This window comes from Hyla sarda, unplaced genomic scaffold, assembly GCF_029499605.1.
Source record: "Hyla sarda isolate aHylSar1 unplaced genomic scaffold, aHylSar1.hap1 scaffold_746, whole genome shotgun sequence".
In the NCBI taxonomy this organism is placed as follows: Eukaryota; Metazoa; Chordata; class Amphibia; order Anura; family Hylidae; genus Hyla; species Hyla sarda.
In genome coordinates, this window is record NW_026610769.1 from 40,567 (window position 1) to 59,780 (window position 19,214).

At 46.5% G+C, this 19,214-nt stretch overlaps 2 protein-coding genes across 7 annotated transcripts in view; both read left to right on the top strand.

Annotated features, from left to right (window-relative positions):
• The window catches only part of LOC130345158 (histone deacetylase 6-like), a 48,774-nt gene extending 39,152 nt beyond the window's left edge, over nucleotides 1-9,622 (top strand). For all 4 annotated transcript variants that reach the window (XM_056554489.1, XM_056554492.1, XM_056554491.1 and 1 more), the window contains exons 24-29: nucleotides 825-999; nucleotides 1,079-2,349; nucleotides 4,617-4,700; nucleotides 4,816-4,962; nucleotides 6,993-7,121; nucleotides 9,255-9,622. In XM_056554489.1, coding sequence (XP_056410464.1) covers nucleotides 825-999; nucleotides 1,079-2,349; nucleotides 4,617-4,700; nucleotides 4,816-4,962; nucleotides 6,993-7,121; nucleotides 9,255-9,320 — 1,872 coding nt within the window. In that variant the 3' untranslated portion in view covers nucleotides 9,321-9,622. The remainder of the gene's footprint in view (nucleotides 1-824; nucleotides 1,000-1,078; nucleotides 2,350-4,616; nucleotides 4,701-4,815; nucleotides 4,963-6,992; nucleotides 7,122-9,254) is intronic.
• Nucleotides 9,623-16,926: 7,304 nt separating this feature from the next.
• LOC130345157 (LHFPL tetraspan subfamily member 3 protein-like) overlaps nucleotides 16,927-19,214 on the top strand; it is a 30,079-nt gene continuing 27,791 nt past the window's right edge. For all 3 annotated transcript variants that reach the window (XR_008883915.1, XR_008883916.1, XM_056554488.1), the window contains exon 1: nucleotides 16,927-17,016. The gene's annotated coding sequence lies outside the window, so the exon portion shown is untranslated. The remainder of the gene's footprint in view (nucleotides 17,017-19,214) is intronic.

Consider the following 19,214-nt stretch of genomic DNA (forward strand, 5'->3'; position numbering starts at 1 on the left):
TTGTCTGTCCATGTCAGAGCTTGGCAAAAAAATGTTTTCACATCATCTGGTGCGAGAAAGTTAAAGGGGGATTCCAGGAAAAAATATATATCAACTGGCTCCAGAAAGTTAAACAGATTTGTAAATTACTTCTATTAAGAAATCTTAATCCTTCCAGTAGTTATCAGCTGCTGAAGTTGAGTTGTTCTTTTCTGTCTGACCACAGTGCTCTCTGCTGACACCTCTGCCTGTCTCAGGAACGGTCCAGAGCAGGAGCAAATCCCCATAGCAAACCTGAGACAGGCAGAGGTGTCAGGTGTTGAATGCGCCATTTAAGCAGTTATATGACGGACATCTGAGTCACCCCCATTGTTTGTCATTACCGGCAATGGTCAGCTGCAGATGGCAGACGGTACTTGGCGAGTATGATGTGGACCTGGCCTAATGAAGAAAACTGTGTGCCTGTAGCCGAATGTGACCCCTGCAGTTGTTCAAATGCTGAGGCACCTGATTGGCTGAGCCGCGGCTCAGCCAATCAGGTGCCTCAGCATTTGAGCAACTGCAGGGGTCACATTTGGCTACGGGGACACATTCGGCTACGGGGACACAGTTTTCTTCATTACACCGGCTCCCGGGTGCACCATACTCCCTTAAAACCTAAGCACCGGGATGAAATTCTCCAGGTCGCCTTAGCGGCCTGGCACCTGGGATTTGTGGAGCCCTAGTCTATGTAATGCACAAAGTTGCCAGGTCCTCCAAGGGATGAGAAACAGGTGATCACCCTGAATTGGAGAATACACTTGTCTTGTAGTCTTTTTCTTCCATGTCTTACTTATCGCCCTTAGGGTGGATACAACCTAACGTCCATCTCGGACTCCATGTCCATGTGTACCCGCACGCTGCTGGGTGATCCACCGCCCATCTTATCTGACCTGCACGCCCCGCGCCCGGCAGCCGTACGTGTTATCTCCAGCGTTCTACAAGTACATCAGAAATATTGGCGCAGCCTGCGGATAAACAGTGAGTATGGGAGAGGAAATTGGGGGTTGGATTGGAGCGGCTGGTGAGATATACATTATATTTGATGGTGTCTTTTCAGCCGGACCTGCTGTAGAATCTGAGATGGTAAAAGACCTTCTGTTCTCCCCACACAAGACGGAGCCAAGTAAGGAATCAGGATTATCATCACCCAAAAACAGAAGTCCTGGGAGGCAGATCGTCTCGACACCAAGGAAACATGAAGACGGTGTGACACCTGAGAACGAGGGTGTGCAGCAGAGACTATCACCAATGACTGTGCAGAATGCAGAAGGTGACTCTCCTGGAGGAAGGACGGCCATGATCCAGGATGTAGAGGACAGTATGAAGCACCCCTCCATATTACAGAACCCTGGAGGAGACTTGGTTATGTCAGAAGGTGACTCTCCTAGAGGAAGGACGGCCATGATCCAGGATGTAGAGGACAGTATGGAGCACCCCTCCGTATTACAGAACCCTGGAGGAGACTTGGTTATGTCAGAAGGTGACTCTCCTAGAGGAAGGACGGCCATGATCCAGGATGTAGAGGACAGTATGAAGCACCCCTCCGTATTACAGAACCCCGGAGGAGACTTGGTTATGTCAGGTGACTCTCCTAGAGGAAGGACGGCCATGATCCAGGATGTAGAGGACAGTATGAAGCACCCCTCCGTATTACAGAACCCCGGAGGAGACTTGGTTATGTCAGGTGACTCTCCTAGAGGAAGGACGGCCATGATCCAGGATGTAGAGGACAGTATGGAGCACCCCTCCGTATTACAGAACCCAGGAGGAGACTTGGTTATGTCAGGTGACTCTCCTAGAGGAAGGACGGCCATGATCCAGGATGTAGAGGACAGTATGGAGCACCCCTCCATATTACAGAACCCCGGAGGAGACTTGGTTATGTCAGGTGACTCTCCTAGAGGAAGGACGGCCATGATCCAGGATGTAGAGGACAGTATGGAGCACCCCTCCATATTACAGAATCCCGGTGGAGACTTGGTTATGTCAGGTGACTCTCCTAGAGGAAGGACGGCCATGAAGGAAGAGTCCTTCTCCAGTCCTGCATCTCAGGAGGAAGGAGGATTGTACCACGAGGACAGTTGTGTAAAGCCGGATCAGTCCTATGAAGGAGAATCGCTGGAGCTGGTCATCGAGCTGCAGGTGACGGACAAGACCCCAGAGAAGGAGAGGTCTAAGCCGGAGGAGACCAGCTCGGTGGAGGAGCTTCTGAGAGACCTGCACTTGGGAGACGATACAAAGTCTGTAGACATCGGGTCTCCTGACAGCAAGCCAGTGGGGGGAGCGAGGAAGAAGACCTCCATGGGGAGACAGTCAGGCGGAGCACAGGTACATCCTAAGTATATCTGCATCACAGGGACCAGGACCTGAACGGGTTGTTCAGGAGGTCACTGGCACCTCTGCATTACTAGTCAAACTACAGGATGACATCATCACTTATCAGATCTCTCCTGTGAGCTCACAGACCCCTCCCCTCCAGCTCTGCCTGTTTACTGCTGCTATCTCTATGGGATCAGTATATATACCTGTTATATACCTCCCCTCCAGCTCTGCCTGTTTACTGCTGCTGTCTCTATGGGATCAGTATATATATACCTGTTATATACCTCTCCTCCAGCTCTATCTGTGAAGTGCTACTGTCTCTATGGGATCGGTATATATATAGTAGCTATACACCTCCCCTCCCGCTTTATCTGTATACTGCTGCTATCTCTATGGGATCAGGATATATAGTAGTTATACACCTCCCCTCCCGCTTTATCTGTATACTGCTGCTATCTCTATGGGATCAGGATATATAGTAGTTATACACCTCCCCTCCCGCTTTATCTGTATACTGCTGCTATCTCTATGGGATCAGGATATATAGTAGTTATACACCTCCCCTCCAGCTCTATCTGTATACTGCTGCTATCTCTATGGGATCAGGATATATAGTAGTTATACACCTCTGCTCCAGCTCTATCTGTATACTGCTGCTATATCTATGGGATCAGGATATATAGTAGTTATACACCTCCCCTCCAGCTCTATCTGTATACTACAAAATAGAGAAGCACAGCCGCACATCCACCATTTGTAGTTTGATCTATTTGCTTCTCAGCATAATTTCAACAACTAACAGGTTGTTATTATACATTTTGATCAAAAAGTACAAGCGCACTCGCCACGTCAAGGCCGCCTATTTAGAGTGGGTCCCTAACACTGGCGTAGCGTCGGGTGGCGACCACCACCTCTGTAACACCATGCCTAGGGGGGGAACAACCCAGTGGCCAGGCAGCCCCAGTGCTGCCTGACCAAGCCTCCAGCAGGGGTGTAGCTATAGAGGTAGCAGTCGCACCTCAAGGGGACCCCAAAGCACATCTGCCCCATAAGAGACTAGCATTGTGGGGCCCTGTTGCAGATTTGGCATCGGGGCCCAGAAGCTACAAGCTACGCCTCTGGTTGGGAGAATGCTAGGAGGAAACTCATATACAGTCTCCTGCTGGTTGTTTCACATTTGTAGTGTCTCCCTCCTTCCGTGGCCAGCACTCCGCTCCACACATTCGGCCCGGGTGTTTTTAATTAGCAGGAGATGTATAAGTGTTTCCTCCTCACATTCTCCGGCCCTCTGGCAGGGAGCACATGGTCGGTGTTCACACTGGTGTGGTTCTCTGCGGCGGCCATTGTTGCTGTGATGCTTTGTCTGTGGGGTGGTGCGGCCCGGTGTTGGGGTTTGGTCGGGCAGCAGTTGGGTTCCTGGCCACTGGGTCATTCCCCCTGTGGGCTCGGTGTCTCGGAGGCAGTGGTCGCCGCTTGGCGCTACGCCAGTGTCAGGTTAGGGACCCACTCTGACTAAGCGGCCTTGACGTGGCGAGTGGGCTTGTAATTATTGATCAAAATATATAATAACAACCTGTTATTGAAATTATGCTGAGAAGCAAATAGATCAAAATACAAATGGTGGATGTGCGGCTGTGTTTCTGTTTCTCTATTTTTGTTTCTATCTGTATACTGCTGCTGCTATCTCTATGGGATCAATATATATATATATATATATATATATATATATATATACATAGTAGTTATACACCTCCCCTCCAGCTCTATCTGTATACTGCTGCTGCTATCTCTATGGGATCAATATATATATAGTAGTTATACACCTCCCCTCCAGCTCTCTCTGTATACTGCTGCTGCTATCTCTATGGGATCTATATATATATATAGTAGTTATACACCTCCCCTCCAGCTCGATCTGTATACTGCTGCTGCTATCTCTATGGGATCTATATATATAGTAGATATGCACTTCCCCTCTAGCTCTCTCTGTATATCTATAAGTCAGTGTTTCCCTACCATGTTGCCTTCAGCTGTTTCAAAACTACAACTTCCAGCAAGCCTGGACAGCCTTTGGCTTGGAGTTGTAGTTTTGCAACAGCTGGAGGCACCCTGATTGGAAAACACTGCTGTAAGGGCTTGTCGGAAGTCATAGTGCCCTAATCCAAATATTCAGAACCAAGTCAGACGTTATGTGTAGGCTACAGTTCAGTTCAGTTCAGTACTCCTGCCTTATGGGGGCGCTCACTAGAGGGGTCCATTCTCTCTCTCTACAGTACACAGAGTCGCCTGCAGAAGCCGCTGGGGGTGATCCTTTGTCCTCATATGAAGCGGACATGGACCCATCACTCGTATTCTCTGTAAGTCGGGAGCCTCCTTTATGTCTGGTCTGTATGTTATGTGTTTTTTTTTTTTTTTTTTTTTAAACGTTCAGCTTCACGTGTGCGTTTTACATTCTCTAATTCTTGTTTCCAGGGGGAGTTATTTAGTGTAACACCCTTGCCCTGGTGTCCTCACTTAGAGTCGGTACGGGCGTTGCCTTGTGGTGGAGCGGATGTGACGGAGCCCTGCGCAGAGTGCGGCACCCTGGTGGAGAACTGGCTCTGTCTGACATGTTACCAGGTAAGGAGCGGCCGGCGGCCCAAATGATGTGGTGGGAGGTGGGAAAGGGCGTATGGCAGTGGTCTTCAACCTGAGGACCTCCAGATGTTGCAAAACTACAACTCCCAGCATGCCCGGACAGCCAACGGCTGTCCGGGCATGCTGGGAGTTGTAGTTTTGCAACATCTGGAGGTCCGCAGGTTGAAGACCACTGGCGTATGGCAAATCTGGTGCAAATGAGACATGGCGATACCCCCTCTGACAAAGGAATCTCATTCTGCCTGTCACAAGGATGTTAAATGGTCACTCTCATTAAAACTGTTTGCTATTGCACTCCTTATGGTAAATAAAAAATCTTTTCAATGTACTTTGTTTTAAATTTTTTTTTAGTTTTCTATGTTTTATTGTGTTTATAAAGCTGCCACTAGGTGTCTCCCTACTTGTCCAGAGGACATTTCCCCCCCATCTTTTGCACAGACTTTGGACTCCTGCTGACCTGGTAGAAGTAAAAATAATCAGGAAATGCTGAGGGGAGGTGTGTGCAGCCTTAGCCAATCATAGCTCATCTCTAAAATCCCTAAGATCGACATTTAGGCACCTCTAGTCCCTTTGAGGACTCCTCCCAGCTTGCACGCTCCAGTGGATCGTAAAGCAAAATGACTCCCTAAATGGTCACTCTCATAAAAACAAATTTTTGCTATTGCACTCCTTATGGTAAATGAAAAAATTCTTTCTAATGTACTTTAAGAAAAATGAAATTTTCTGTTGTATTTGTGTTCAAAAAAAAGCTGCCACTAGGTGTCTCCCTACTTGTCCAGAGCACATAACCCCCCCCCCCCCCCCAAGTCCAAAATGAGGAAATGCTGAAGGAGGTGTGTGCAGCCTTATCCAATTAGAGTTCATCTCACACTGAACTGCTCTGGGCTGTGTGTAGCAGAGTGAGGGAGGAAGTTCTCCCCTGTATGGCTTCAGATGATGTCACGCCTGCTGGGGAACGCCCCCTTCTTAGTCTGTGAATCTGACTGAGACTGAGCAGAAAATATAGAGCGATATCAAGGTAGAAAACTAACAAATAATAAAAATAAAGGCCGGGGGTGGTTCATCATGATGGGGGCAGTGACCTGGGAGGATTATATAATGTAACAAGATCATGTGACGTTCTCTTTAATAAAGCTGTAATGAAGTTTTGCAGCTTTTAGCCATTTTAAAGATCTCCGCTTGCTGTCAGCGAATGGAACGTACTGGTGTGATACTTCTGACAGCTCTAAGAGTTTATCCAGTCTAGAGGATAAATGTATAAGAACCCACAGTCTTGTAGCGGTCCTACGTGGGACCTCACTAGGTGATAAGAACTACCAGCAAAAAATAAATAAATCAATAACAGGGTAATCCTACCTAAAATAAAACCTAAATTTAAATAAATATTAAAATTAAATAAATATTAAAATCTCACCGACTACCAAGAATATTATATAGAAGTAATACCAATTATCATCAGACTCCTATAGACAATTCCATTCTGGCGACCGTTGCGTGTAGGTGCTGCTGTTGAGAATAACTCCCGACGGGTTTCTGTCACAATATGTGACGTCTTCAGGGGAGTATGCTATTATCTAAGACACACAGCAACAAAGTGTATCACAAAGCCACGGTCTTATGTTATAACACTTATGGGTCACATATAGTCTGATCCCAAGTTTCCGACCATCCCAAATGTCCAGGTAAAAGGTTGTAGCATGTTTGTGTGTGACATTGGGTAACCATATAAAGTTAGGAAATCAGGGGTTCGGTAGGACCGCGGTCATCCGATATAGGTTGAATGAACCTGTGCCTGAGACAGCTAGGTGGTCCAGAATGCTATGTCCCAAGCGGGGGGTGCCGGGCATGCTGGGTGTTGTAGATTTGCAACAGCTGGAGGCACCCTGGTTGGGAAACACTGGTGTAGAAAAGAGAGAGACTGTATAACTACCAAAGTGCTGCCCCCTTTGGTCTATGGTGAAGCTTAGAGGGTCCCTGTAGGGCTGTTCTAACCTTTTGTCTGTGTTCCTCAGGTCCTGTGCGGTAGATACGTCTCGCAGCACATGATGTGTCACGGCGTGTCTTGCGGCCATAATATCGTCCTGAGTTTCTCGGACCTCTCTGTGTGGTGCTATAGCTGTGACGCCTACGTTCACAACGAGGTAGAGTATGGTTATAGAGATAAGCCGCTGCCAGACAGTTTTTCGTGTAGGATATAAATCACTTTGGGCCTCCAGCTGTTGCAAAACTACAACTTCCAGCATACCCGGACAGCCAACGGCTGTCCGGGTATGCTGGGAGTTGCAGTTTTGCAACAGCTGGAGGTCCCCAGTTTGGAAACCAGCGATTTAATCAACTGGTGCCAGAAAGTTAAACAGATTTGTAAATTACTTCTATTAAAAAAATCTTAATCCTTCCAGTACTTTTTAGGGGCTGTATACTACAGAGGAAATGCTTACATTTTTGGATTTCTCTTCTGTCACGAGCACAGTGCTCTCTGCTGACATCTCTGTCCATTTTAGGAACTGTCCAGAGAAGGAGAAAATCCCCATAGCAAACATATGCTGCTCTGGACAGTTCCTAAAATGGACAGAGATGTCAGCAGAGAGCACTGTGGTCGTGACAGAAGAGAAATCCAAAAATGTAAGCATTTCCTCTGTAGTACACAGCCCCTAAAAAGTACTGGAAGGATTAAGAATTTTTAATACAAGTAATTTACAAATCTGTTTAACTTTCTGGCACCAGTTGATTAATATATATATATATCATGTTTTCCCCGGGAGTACCCCTTTAAAGTGCCAGCAGATCCTGACAAGAACAACAGTGTCACACTGTAAAGAACACTTCAGCTGTGTCAGCTGGACTTGATCAGAATAGATTTTTTTCCTTCACTTAAAGAACTCCAGCGAAAATTAAAGGGGTATTCCACCCCTAGACATCTTATCCCTTTCCACCTAATGGGGGGGGGGGGGGGTTCACTACCTTACTACTGGGGCCTTCTACCTAATAGGGGGGGGTCACTACCTTACTACTGGGGCCTTCTACCTAATAGGGGGGGGGGGGGGGTCACTACCTTACTACTGGAGCCTTCTACCTAATAGGGGGGGGTCACTACCTTACTACTGGAGCCTTCTACCTAATGGGGGGGGGGGTTCCCCTACCTTACTACTAGGGCCTTCTACTTAATAGGGGGGGGTCACTACCTTACTACTGGGGCCTTCTAACTAATGGGGGGGGCACTACCTTACTACTGGAGCCTTCTACCTAATAGGGGGGGGTCACTACCTTACTACTAGGGCCTTCTACCTAATAGGGGGGGGGGGGGTCACTACCTTACTACTGGGGCCTTCTACCTAATAGGGGGGGGTCACTACCTTACTACTGGGGCCTTCTACCTAATAGGGGGGGGGGGGGTCACTACCTTACTACTGGAGCCTTCTACCTAATAGGGGGGGGTCACTACCTTACTACTGGGGCCTTCTAACTAATGGGGGGGGCACTACCTTACTACTGGAGCCTTCTACCTAATAGGGGGGGGTCACTACCTTACTACTAGGGCCTTCTACCTAATAGGGGGGGGGGGGTCACTACCTTACTACTGGGGCCTTCTACCTAATAGGGGGGGTCACTACCTTACTACTGGAGCCTTCTACCTAATAGGGGGGGGGTCACTACCTTACTACTGGAGCCTTCTACCTAATGGGGGGGGGGGGTCACTACCTTACTACTGGAGCCTTCTACCTAATAGGGGGGGGTCACTACCTTACTACTGGAGCCTTCTACCTAATGGGGGGGGGTCACTACCTTACTACTGGGGCCTTCTACCTAATGGGGGGGGGGTCACTACCTTACTACTGGAGCCTTCTACCTAATGGGGGGGGGGTTCCCCTACCTTACTACTGGGGCCTTCTACCTAATGGGGGGTTCCATATATACTGGTGACATACAGTATCTCAGTTGTAGTGATCCGTGAGGGCCTCATGTTCACCTTTCGCCTAAGGCTTCACTAAGTCTTGAGCCGCCTCTGCTGTCATCGGTAATTGGGGATTACTGGAAATGCTGGGAATTTTGCAACAGCTGGAGACATAACGTCTTGAAAAAGAAACGGTACTCATCGTCAGTCTTAAATGGTATCGGGACCTCCCTTATTGAAAAGATTCACATCGGCACCCTAAGCCACGCCCCCTCCAAGGGCAAAAAAAAAATACAAAATCACTTAAAACACTCCAAATAAAATATGCAAAAACAATAATACATTTCCCCCTATAATGTTCTTTGTCTTTATTTTATCGCAGGTTCTTATTCCGGCAAAGCAGTCGGCTTACCGCTCCAAGTTTGGCGAGGAAATGCCCGGGATTTAAAATATTCCGGACAGCAGGAGCCAAGGGGGAGCGGCAGAAGATTTTATCACCATAACTGGACAGAGGGGGCGCTAGAACCGCAGATCAATGTATAATACAACACTGCAGCTGTCAATCACCTGATCCCCTTATTTTTGTATTTATGACCCCACCCCCTCTTATTAACCCTTTACAGAAGATCTGGAGTCCCCCCCCCCTCCCCCACGTATCCGAAATACTGACAAGTTGCCTCCAGCTGTAGAAGGAAACGTTCCGCAATTGTCTAATATACGTTATTAGAGGTGAGCAAACTTACAGTAAATTCGATTCGTCACGAACTTCTCGGCTCGGCAGTTGATGACTTTTCCTGCATTAATTAGTTCAGCTTTCCGGTGCTCCGGTGGGCTGGAAAAGGTGGATACAGTCCTAGGAAAGAGTCTCCTAGGAATGTATCCACCTTTTTCAGCCACCGGAGCACCTGAAGGCTGAACTAATTTACGCAGGATAAGTCATCAACTGCCGAGCCGAGAAGTTTGTGATGAATCGAATTTACTGTAATTTCGCTCATCTCTATACGTTATGTATCAGAACCATTATAGACTTAATACTTCCCACAGCTGTGGGTTTGTTACAATTTTATTCTGTCTAGACAATCCTTTATATCAGCATTTCCAACCAGTGAGCCTCCAGCTGTTGCAAAACTACAACTCCCAGCATGCCTGGACAACCTTCGGCTGTCTGGGCATGGTGGAGTTGAAGTTTTGCAACAGCTGGAGGTGCAGTGGTGGGAAACACTGATCCTGGTTGTTGCAAAACTACCACTCCAGCATGCCTGGTCATGTTGTGTGGCATTGTAGTTTTGCAACAGCTGGAGGCACAATGGTTGGGGAAACACTGATCTGTCTAATCCTGGTTGTTGCAAAACTACAACTCCCAGCATGCCCAGACAGCCAAAGGCTGTCTGGGCATGCTGGGAATTGTAGTTTTGCAACAGCTGGAGACACCCTGGTTGGAAACACCGATCTATTTGATCCTAAATGTTGCAAAAACTACAACTCCCAGCATGCCCAAACACCCAAAGGTTATTCTGGGCACGCTGGGAATTGTAGTTTTGCAACAGTTGGAGGCGCACACCAATCTGGTTGTTGCAAAACTACAATTATATAGTATTATAATTTTGAAACAGCTGGAGACACCCTGATTGGGAAACACCGATCTATCTGATCCTGGTTGCCAGCTGTTCGGCCATGCTGGGAATTGTAGTTACACCGACCTGTCTGATCCTGGTAGCTTCCTGCTTCGATGTAGCAGAGATTTGCGTTCAGATACGAGAGGAACGAGGAGTAGACCGAGTAACGTTGTAACAAACCCTCAGCTGTGAGAAATATAGGTCTATACAGGGTTACACAAAAATGTTTGGACAATGTTAAGCATTGATACAAAGTATATTAGAAAGATCGGAACATTCCCGAAAAGTGTCACTAGAGGCTTCTATATCGGGCGCCATATATACATGTGTTTTACTATAGTCATGTGACCCTTCACCATCTCCCTGTTCTTTTTGGTTATTTAATTATGTGTTGTATTTAACCATAAACAAATTTACGCAAAGTGACGGCGTGATGTGTTTTATTACTACAGTTCTAGACTATGAGGCGCGGCTGCACCCTAAAGACTACACATTTCACCACATCAGTGTTTTCCTACCAGGGGGCCTCCAGCTGTTGCAAAACTACAACTCTCAGCATGACCAGCATGCTGGGAGTTGTAGTTTTTGCAACAGCTGGGTGGAGCACCCCGGTTTGGAAACACTGACATAAATCCTGGCCATTTAACTGTCTAGATGCTGTGGTATAGCAGAGACCAACCCACCTGCAAAACTAAACTCCCAGCATGCCTGGACTGCCAAAGGCTGTCTGGGCATGCTGGGAATTGTAGTTTTTGACACAGCTGAAGGCACCCTAGTTTTGAAACAGTGACATAGATACTGTCTATTTAACCGCCTAGATTGCTGTGGTATAGCAGCAGAAAGCACGCTCACCTGCAAAACTACAACGCTCAGCATGCCTGGACACACACAGGCTGTCTGGGCATGCTGGGGGAGTTGTAGTTTTGCAACAGCTGGAGGTGCAGTGTTGGCAAACACTGATCCTGGTTGTTGCAAAACTACCACTCCCAGCATGCCTGGTCATGTGTGGAATTGTAGTTTTGCAACAGCTGGAGGCACAATGGTTGGGAAACACCAATCTGTCTAATCCTGTTTGTTGCAAAACTACAACTCCCAGCATGCCCAGACAGCCAAAGGCTGTCTGGGCATGCTGGGAATAGTAGTTTTGCAACAGCTGGAGACACCCTGAAGGCACCCTAGTTTTAAAACAGTGACATAGATCCTGTCTATTTAACCGCCTAGATGCTGTGGTATAGCAGAAAGCACGCTCACCTGCAAAACTACAACGCTCAGCATGCCTGGACACACAAAGGCTGTCTGGGCATGCTGGGAGTTGTAGTTTTTCAACAGCTGGAGGCACCTCGGTTTGGAAACACAGACGTAGATCCTGGCCATTTAACCGTCTAGATGCTGTGGTATAGCAGAGAGGATTTGCTCCTGCTCTGGACAGTTCCTGACATGGAGAGAGGTGGCAGCAGAGAGCACTGTGGTCAGACTGGAAAGAACTACAGTTTCCTGTGGAGCATACAGAAGCTAATAAGTACTGGAAGGATTAAGATTTTTATATAGCAGTAATTTACAAATCTGTATCATTTTCTGGTGCCAGTTGATTTGAATTTTTTTTTCCCCTTTAAAGGGGTACTCCGCCCCTAAACATCTTATTATCCAAAGGATAGGGGCGAAGATGTCTGATCGCGGGAGTCCTGCCGCTGGGGACCCCCGCGATCTCCCTGCTGCACCCAGCGTTTGTTTAGAGCGTTGGGTGCAGCGCCGGAGGTTCATGATATCATGGCCACGCCCTGCTCGTGATGTCATGGCCACGCCCCCTCGATGCAAGTCTATGGGAGGGGGTGTAACACCCTTCCCATAGACTTGCAATGAGGGGGTGTGGCCGTGATGTCACGAGTCTCCGCCTCGCATCGCCAGTCATCCAAGTTTGCTCCGTGCACCGGACGGATATCTGGGGTGCCACAGCTGAGATCACTTTGGATAGGTGATAAGATGTCTAGGGGCGGAGTACCCCTTTAATAACTTCCCCCATAGTGTCACCTGCTTTCTTCACGGCGCCAGCAGTACGGATGCTCGCGATGGTGTAATGTATGTGTAGAGGAAGAGTGAAGCTGTTGCCCATAGCAACCAATCAGATCGCTTCTTTCATTTTAAAAAAAGGCCTCTGAAAACTGAAAGCAGCGATCTGATTGGTTGCTATGGGCAACAGCTTCACTCTTCCTCTACACGGGTTTTGATAAATCTCCTATCTTCTGCAACGGTAGAAAAGATTGAGATGCCAAAAAGCTGTAAAATACGGCCAAAAGTTGTAACCAGACGGCGCAGGTAAAATATAACACAGTTACACAGGGGACGCAATACCCACAAATTTCACACAAAAAAACTAAATTCTGTGGTGGAATCTTTACACGAGGATTCCTCTTCTATTTCACCCTTAGACTTGGTTCACACGAAGGACGTTCCTCACAGAATTTTTGGTGTGTTGCATTTTGTATTGGAATTTTTTCGGGTTTACGCGAGGAATGACGGCGGAATTTATTTAAACCAATACAAAATGCTTTGCACCTAAGATTCCATGCGGAATTCAGCGCAAAACGTCCGTCGTGTGAACCCAGTCTTAGCGATCAATGGGGGCGATTGTATGATTCATGAAGATCCTTCCGGGCTGAATCTAAAACAGTGTTTTCCAAACGGTGCGCCTCCAGCTGTTGCAAAACTACAACTCCCAGCATGTCTGGACAGCCTAGGTCAGTGTTTCCCCAACCAGTGCGCCTCCAGCTGTTGCAAAACTACAACTCCCAGCATGCCTGGACAGCCTAGGTCTGTGTTTCCCCCACCAGTGCGCCTCCAGCTGTTGCAAAACTACAACTCCCAGCATGCCCCGACAGCCTAGGTCAGTGTTTCCCCAACCAGTGCGCCTCCAGTTGTGGCAAAACTACAACTCCCAGCATGCCCGGACAGCCTAGGTCAGTGTTTCTCCAACCAGTGCGCCTCCAGCTGTTGCAAAACTACAACTCCCAGCATGCCTGGACAGCCTAGGTCAGTGTTTCCCCAACCAGTGCGCCTCCAGTTGTGGCAAAACTACAACTCCCAGCATGCCCGGACAGCCTAGGTCAGTGTTTCCCCAACCAGTGCGCCTCCAGCTGTTGCAAAACTACAACTCCCAGCATGCCTGGACAGCCTAGGTCAGTGTTTCCCCAACCAGTGCGCCTCCAGCTGTTGCAAATCTACAACTCCCAGCATGCCTGGACAGCCTAGGTCAGTGTTTCCCACACCAGTGCGCCTCCAGCTGTTGCAAATCTACAACTCCCAGCATGCCTGGACAGCCTAGGTCAGTGTTTCCCCCACTAGTGCGCCTCCAGCTGTTGCAAAACTACAACACCCAGCATGCCTGGACAGCCTAGGTCAGTGTTTCCCCAACCAGTGCACCTCCAGCTGTTGCAAAACTACAACTCCCAGCATGCCTGGACAGCCTAGGTCAGTGTTTCCCCAACCAGTGTGCCTCCAGCTGTTGCAAAACTACAACTCCCAGCATGTCTGGACAGCCTAGGTCAGTGTTTCCCCAACCAGTGCGCCTCCAGCTGTTGCAAAACTACAACTCCCAACATGCCTGGACAGCCTAGGTCAGTGTTTCCCCAACCAGTGCGCCTCAAGCTGTTGCAAAACTACAACTCCCAGCATGACTGGACAGTCTAGGTCAGTGTTTACCCCACCAGTGCACCTCCAGCTGTAGCAAAACTACAACTCCCAGCATGCCTGGACAGCCTAGGTCAGTGTTTCCCCAACCAGTGCACCTCCAGCTGTTGCAAAACTACAACTCTCAGCATGCCTGGACAGCCTAGGTCAGTGTTTCCCCAACCAGTGTGCCTCCAGCTGTTGCAAAACTACAACACCCAGCATGCCTGAACAGCATATGTCAGTTTTTCCCACACCAGTGCGCCTCCAGCTGTTGCAAAACTACAACACCCAGCATGCCTGGACAGCCTATGTCAGTTTTTCCCCAACCAGTGCGCCTCCAGCTGTTGCAAAACTACAACACCCAGCATGCCTGGACAGCCTAGGTCAGTTTTTCCCCAACCAGTGCGCCTCCAGCTGTTGCAAAACTACAACACCCAGCATGCCTGGACAGCCTAGGTCAGTTTTTCCCCAACCAGTGCGCCTCCAGCTGTTGCAAAACTACAACACCCAGCATGCCTGGACAGCCTAGGTCAGTTTTTCCCCAACCAGTGCGCCTCCAGCTGTTGCAAAACTACAACACCCAGCATGCCTGGACAGCCTAGGTCAGTGTTTCCCCAACCAGTGCGCCTCCAGCTGTTGCAAAACTACAACTCCCAGCATGCCTGGACTGCCTAGGTCAGTGTTTCCCCAACCAGTGCACCTCCAGCTGTTGCAAAACTACAACTCCCAGCATGCCCGGACAGCCGTTGGCTGTCCGGCATGATGGGAGTTGTAGTTTTGCAACAGTTGGTGGCATCCCTGGTTGGGAAACACTGACTTAGAAGATGCCTCCAGGGATGTGTAGACCAGATGTTTGGCGCGGTCATGTGACCAGGACTACTGGCCCATGGCATCACACCCCTCTGCACCCGAGCAGCTTGACTATAAAGGAGCCGGAGAGATGTGACCAATCAGGATGGGATCTCCTCAGGTCAGACACTAAGATGCGGCCATATAAAGGCAGCTTTACGCCACGTCCCTGATGATGTAACCGGCCGCAGTCCCAGAAATATCAGGTCATATGGGTCAGCGCTTTAAAGGGGTACTCCAATGGAAAACTATTTATTAAAATCAACTGGAGCCAGAAAGTTAAACAGATTAGTAAATTAATTCTATATAAAAATCTTAATCCTTCCAGTACTTATCAGCTGCTGTATGCTCCACGGGAAGTTGTGTAGTTCTTTCCAGTCTGACCACAGTGCTCTCTGCTGCCACTTCTGTCCATGTCAGGAACTGTCCAGAGTAGGAGCAAATCCCCATAGCAAACCTCTCCTGCTCTGGACAGTTCCTGACACAGACAGAGGTGGCATCAGAGAGCAGTGTGGTCAGACTGGAAAGAACTACACAACTTCCTGTGGAGCATACAGCAGCTGATAAGTACTGGAAGGGTTAAGATTTTTATATAGAAGTAATTTACAAATCTGTTTAACTTTCTGGCCCCATTTAAAAAGAAATAGTTTTCCACCGGAGTACCCCTTTAAGGGTCTATTAAAGGAGAACTCCAATACAGATTTATCGTGGCTTAAGAGAAGAGTAAAGGGGGGGAAGACATCAGTGTGGGGGTAGAGAGAGGGCAGTAAGGTGTTACGGGAAGACAAGCAACCTATCACTGCTGGGGCTTTAGGAGACTGGGAAAGCTGGGTGGCACACACAATGCGTGCCACCCAGCTTTCCCAGTTTCCTGAAGAGCGTTTCTTTTCCTCTCCCTCAAGGTTTAGGTAGGAAGACCAAGCAATGCCGGGTGCACAGCTATTATGCTTTGTCCATATGTTTGTATGTGTCTCCCAATCATTGGCTTTCCAACTTGCATTACTACAACCCCCAACATGCCCTGACAGACCCCCATACAAATTACAGCAGGATTTCTTGTCCAGCTGTTGCAAATCTACAACTACTGACATGCTCCGATAGCCGGTCTTTTCCTGATGGGAGTTGTAGTTTTGGCATGCTCCGAAAGCTGGTCTTTGCCTGATGGGAGTTGTAGTTTTGGCATGCTCTGATAGCCGGTCTTTGCCTGATGGGAGTTGTAGTTTTGGCATGCTCTGATAGCCGATATTTGCCTGATGGGAGTTGTAGTTTTGGCATGCTCTGATAGCCGGTCTTTTCCTGATGGGAGTTGTAGTTTTGGCATGCTCCGAAAGCTGGTCTTTGCCTGATGGGAGTTGTAGTTTTGGCATGCTCTGATAGCCGGTCTTTGCCTGATGGGAGTTGTAGTTTTGGCATGCTCTGATAGCCGGTCTTTGCCTGATGGGAGTTGTAGTTTTGGCATGCTCTGATAGCCGGTTTTTCCTGATGGGAGTTGTAGTTTTGACATGCCCTGATAGCGGGTTTTTGCCTGATGTGAGTTGTAGTTTTGGCATGCCCCAATAGCCGGTCTTTGCCTGATGTGAGTTGTAGTTTTGGCATGCTCTGATAGCCGTTCTTTGCCTGATGGGAGTTGTAGTTTTGACATGCTCCGATAGCTGGTCTTTGCCTGATGGGAGTTGTAGTTTTGCATCAGCAGGAGAGTCACAGGGACACTGCTGTATACAGGAGAGAGTGAATGTGTTATATACGGTACAATGCATTAGATTACATATAAGGGGATATGTGCAGCAGGGTCACACAGTGTATGGATACTAGGAGTGGAGGTGATGGGGTATATATGGCCGCCATGTCTGCGCTGATATCTATGGAGGCAGATAGGAGCTGTAGGTAGTAGTGGCTGTAGAGGGGAGGGGGATGCGTTCTGCAGAGAAGGGGAGGGGAACAGTATTAGCTGCTGCACACGGGACTGAAAATCCTGCAAATGTGATGATCTGAAGACAGCAAAACACTATCAGGGTGAGTGACATTCCTGAACGTACCCCTGTATATATATATACTGCACATATCCCTTATATACAGTGTCCTCCATATATATATACTGCACATATCCCTTATATACAGTGTCCTCCATATATATACTGCACATATCCCCTATATACAGCGTCCTCCATATATATACTGCACATATCCCCTATATACAGCGTCCTCCATATATATACTGCACATATCCCCTATATACAGTGTCCTCCATATATATATATATACTGCACATATTCCCTGTATACAGCGTCCTCCATATATATATACTGCACATATTCCCTATATACAGTGTCCTCCATATATATATATATACTGCACATATCCCTTATATACAGTGTCCTCCATATATATACTGCACATATTCCCTGTATACAGTGTCCTCCATATATATATATATACTGCACATATCCCTTATATACAGTGTCCTCCATATATATACTGCACATATCCCTTATATACAGTGTCCTCCATATATATATACACTGCACATATACCCTATATATCAGCGTCCTCCATATATATATATATACTGCACATATTCCCTATATACAGCGTCCTCCATATATATATATATATATATATATATATATATATACTGCACATATTCCCTATATACAGCGTCCTCCATATATATACACTGCACATATCCCTTATATATAGTGTCCTCCATATATATATACACTGCACATATACCCTATATACAGCATCCTCCATATATATATATATACTGCACATATTCCCTATATACAGCGTCCTCCATATATATATATACTGCACATATTCCCTATATACAGCGTCCTCCATATATATACACTGCACATATCCCTTATATATAGTGTCCTCCATATATATATACACTGCACATATACCCTATATACAGCGTCCTCCATATATATATATACTGCACATATTCCCGATATACAGTGTCCTCCATATATATATATACTGCACATATTCCCTGTATACAGTGTCCTCCATATATATATACTGCACATATACCCTATATACAGCGTCCTCCATATATAAATATACTGCACATATTCCCTGTATACAGTGTCCTCCATATATATATACTGCACATATCCCTTATATACAGTGTCCTCCATATATATACTGCACATATCCCTTATATACAGTGTCCTCCATATATATATATATATATATATATATATATATATATATATACACTGCACATATACCCTATATACAGCGTCCTCCATATATATATATACTGCACATATCCCCTATATACAGTGTCCTCCATATATATACTGCACATATCCCCTATATACAGCGTCCTCCATATATATACTGCATATATCCCCTGTATGTATATATATATATATATATATATACTGCACATATCCCCTGTATACAGCGTCCTCCATATATATACACTGCACATATCCCCTATATACAGCGTCCTCCATATATATATATACACTGCACATATCCCCTGTATATATATTTATATATCCTGCACATATTCCCTGTATACAGCGTCCTCCATATATATATATACTGCACATATTCCCTGTATACAGCGTTCCCCATATATATATATATATCCTGCACATATTCCCTGTATACAGCGTCCACCATATATATATATATATCCTGCACATATTCCCTATATACAGCGTCCTCCATATATATATATATATATATATATATATATATATATATATCCTGCACATATTCCCTGTATACAGTGTCCTCCATATATATATATATCCTGCACATATTCCCTATATACAGCGTCCTCCATATATATATATACTGCACATATCCCCTATATACAGCGTCCTCCATATATATATACTGCACATATTCCCTATATACAGTGTCCTCCATATATATATATATCCTGCACATATTCCCTATATACAGCGTTCTCCATATATATATATATATATATACTGCACATATTCCCTATATACAGCGTCCTCCATATATATATATATATATACTGCACATATTCCCTGTATACAGCGTCCTCCATATATATATATATATATATATATATATATATATATCCTGCACATATTCCCTGTATACAGCGTTCCCCATATATATATATATATATATATATATATATATCCTGCACATATTCCCTGTATACAGCGTTCCCCATATATATATATATATATATATATATATATATATATCCTGCA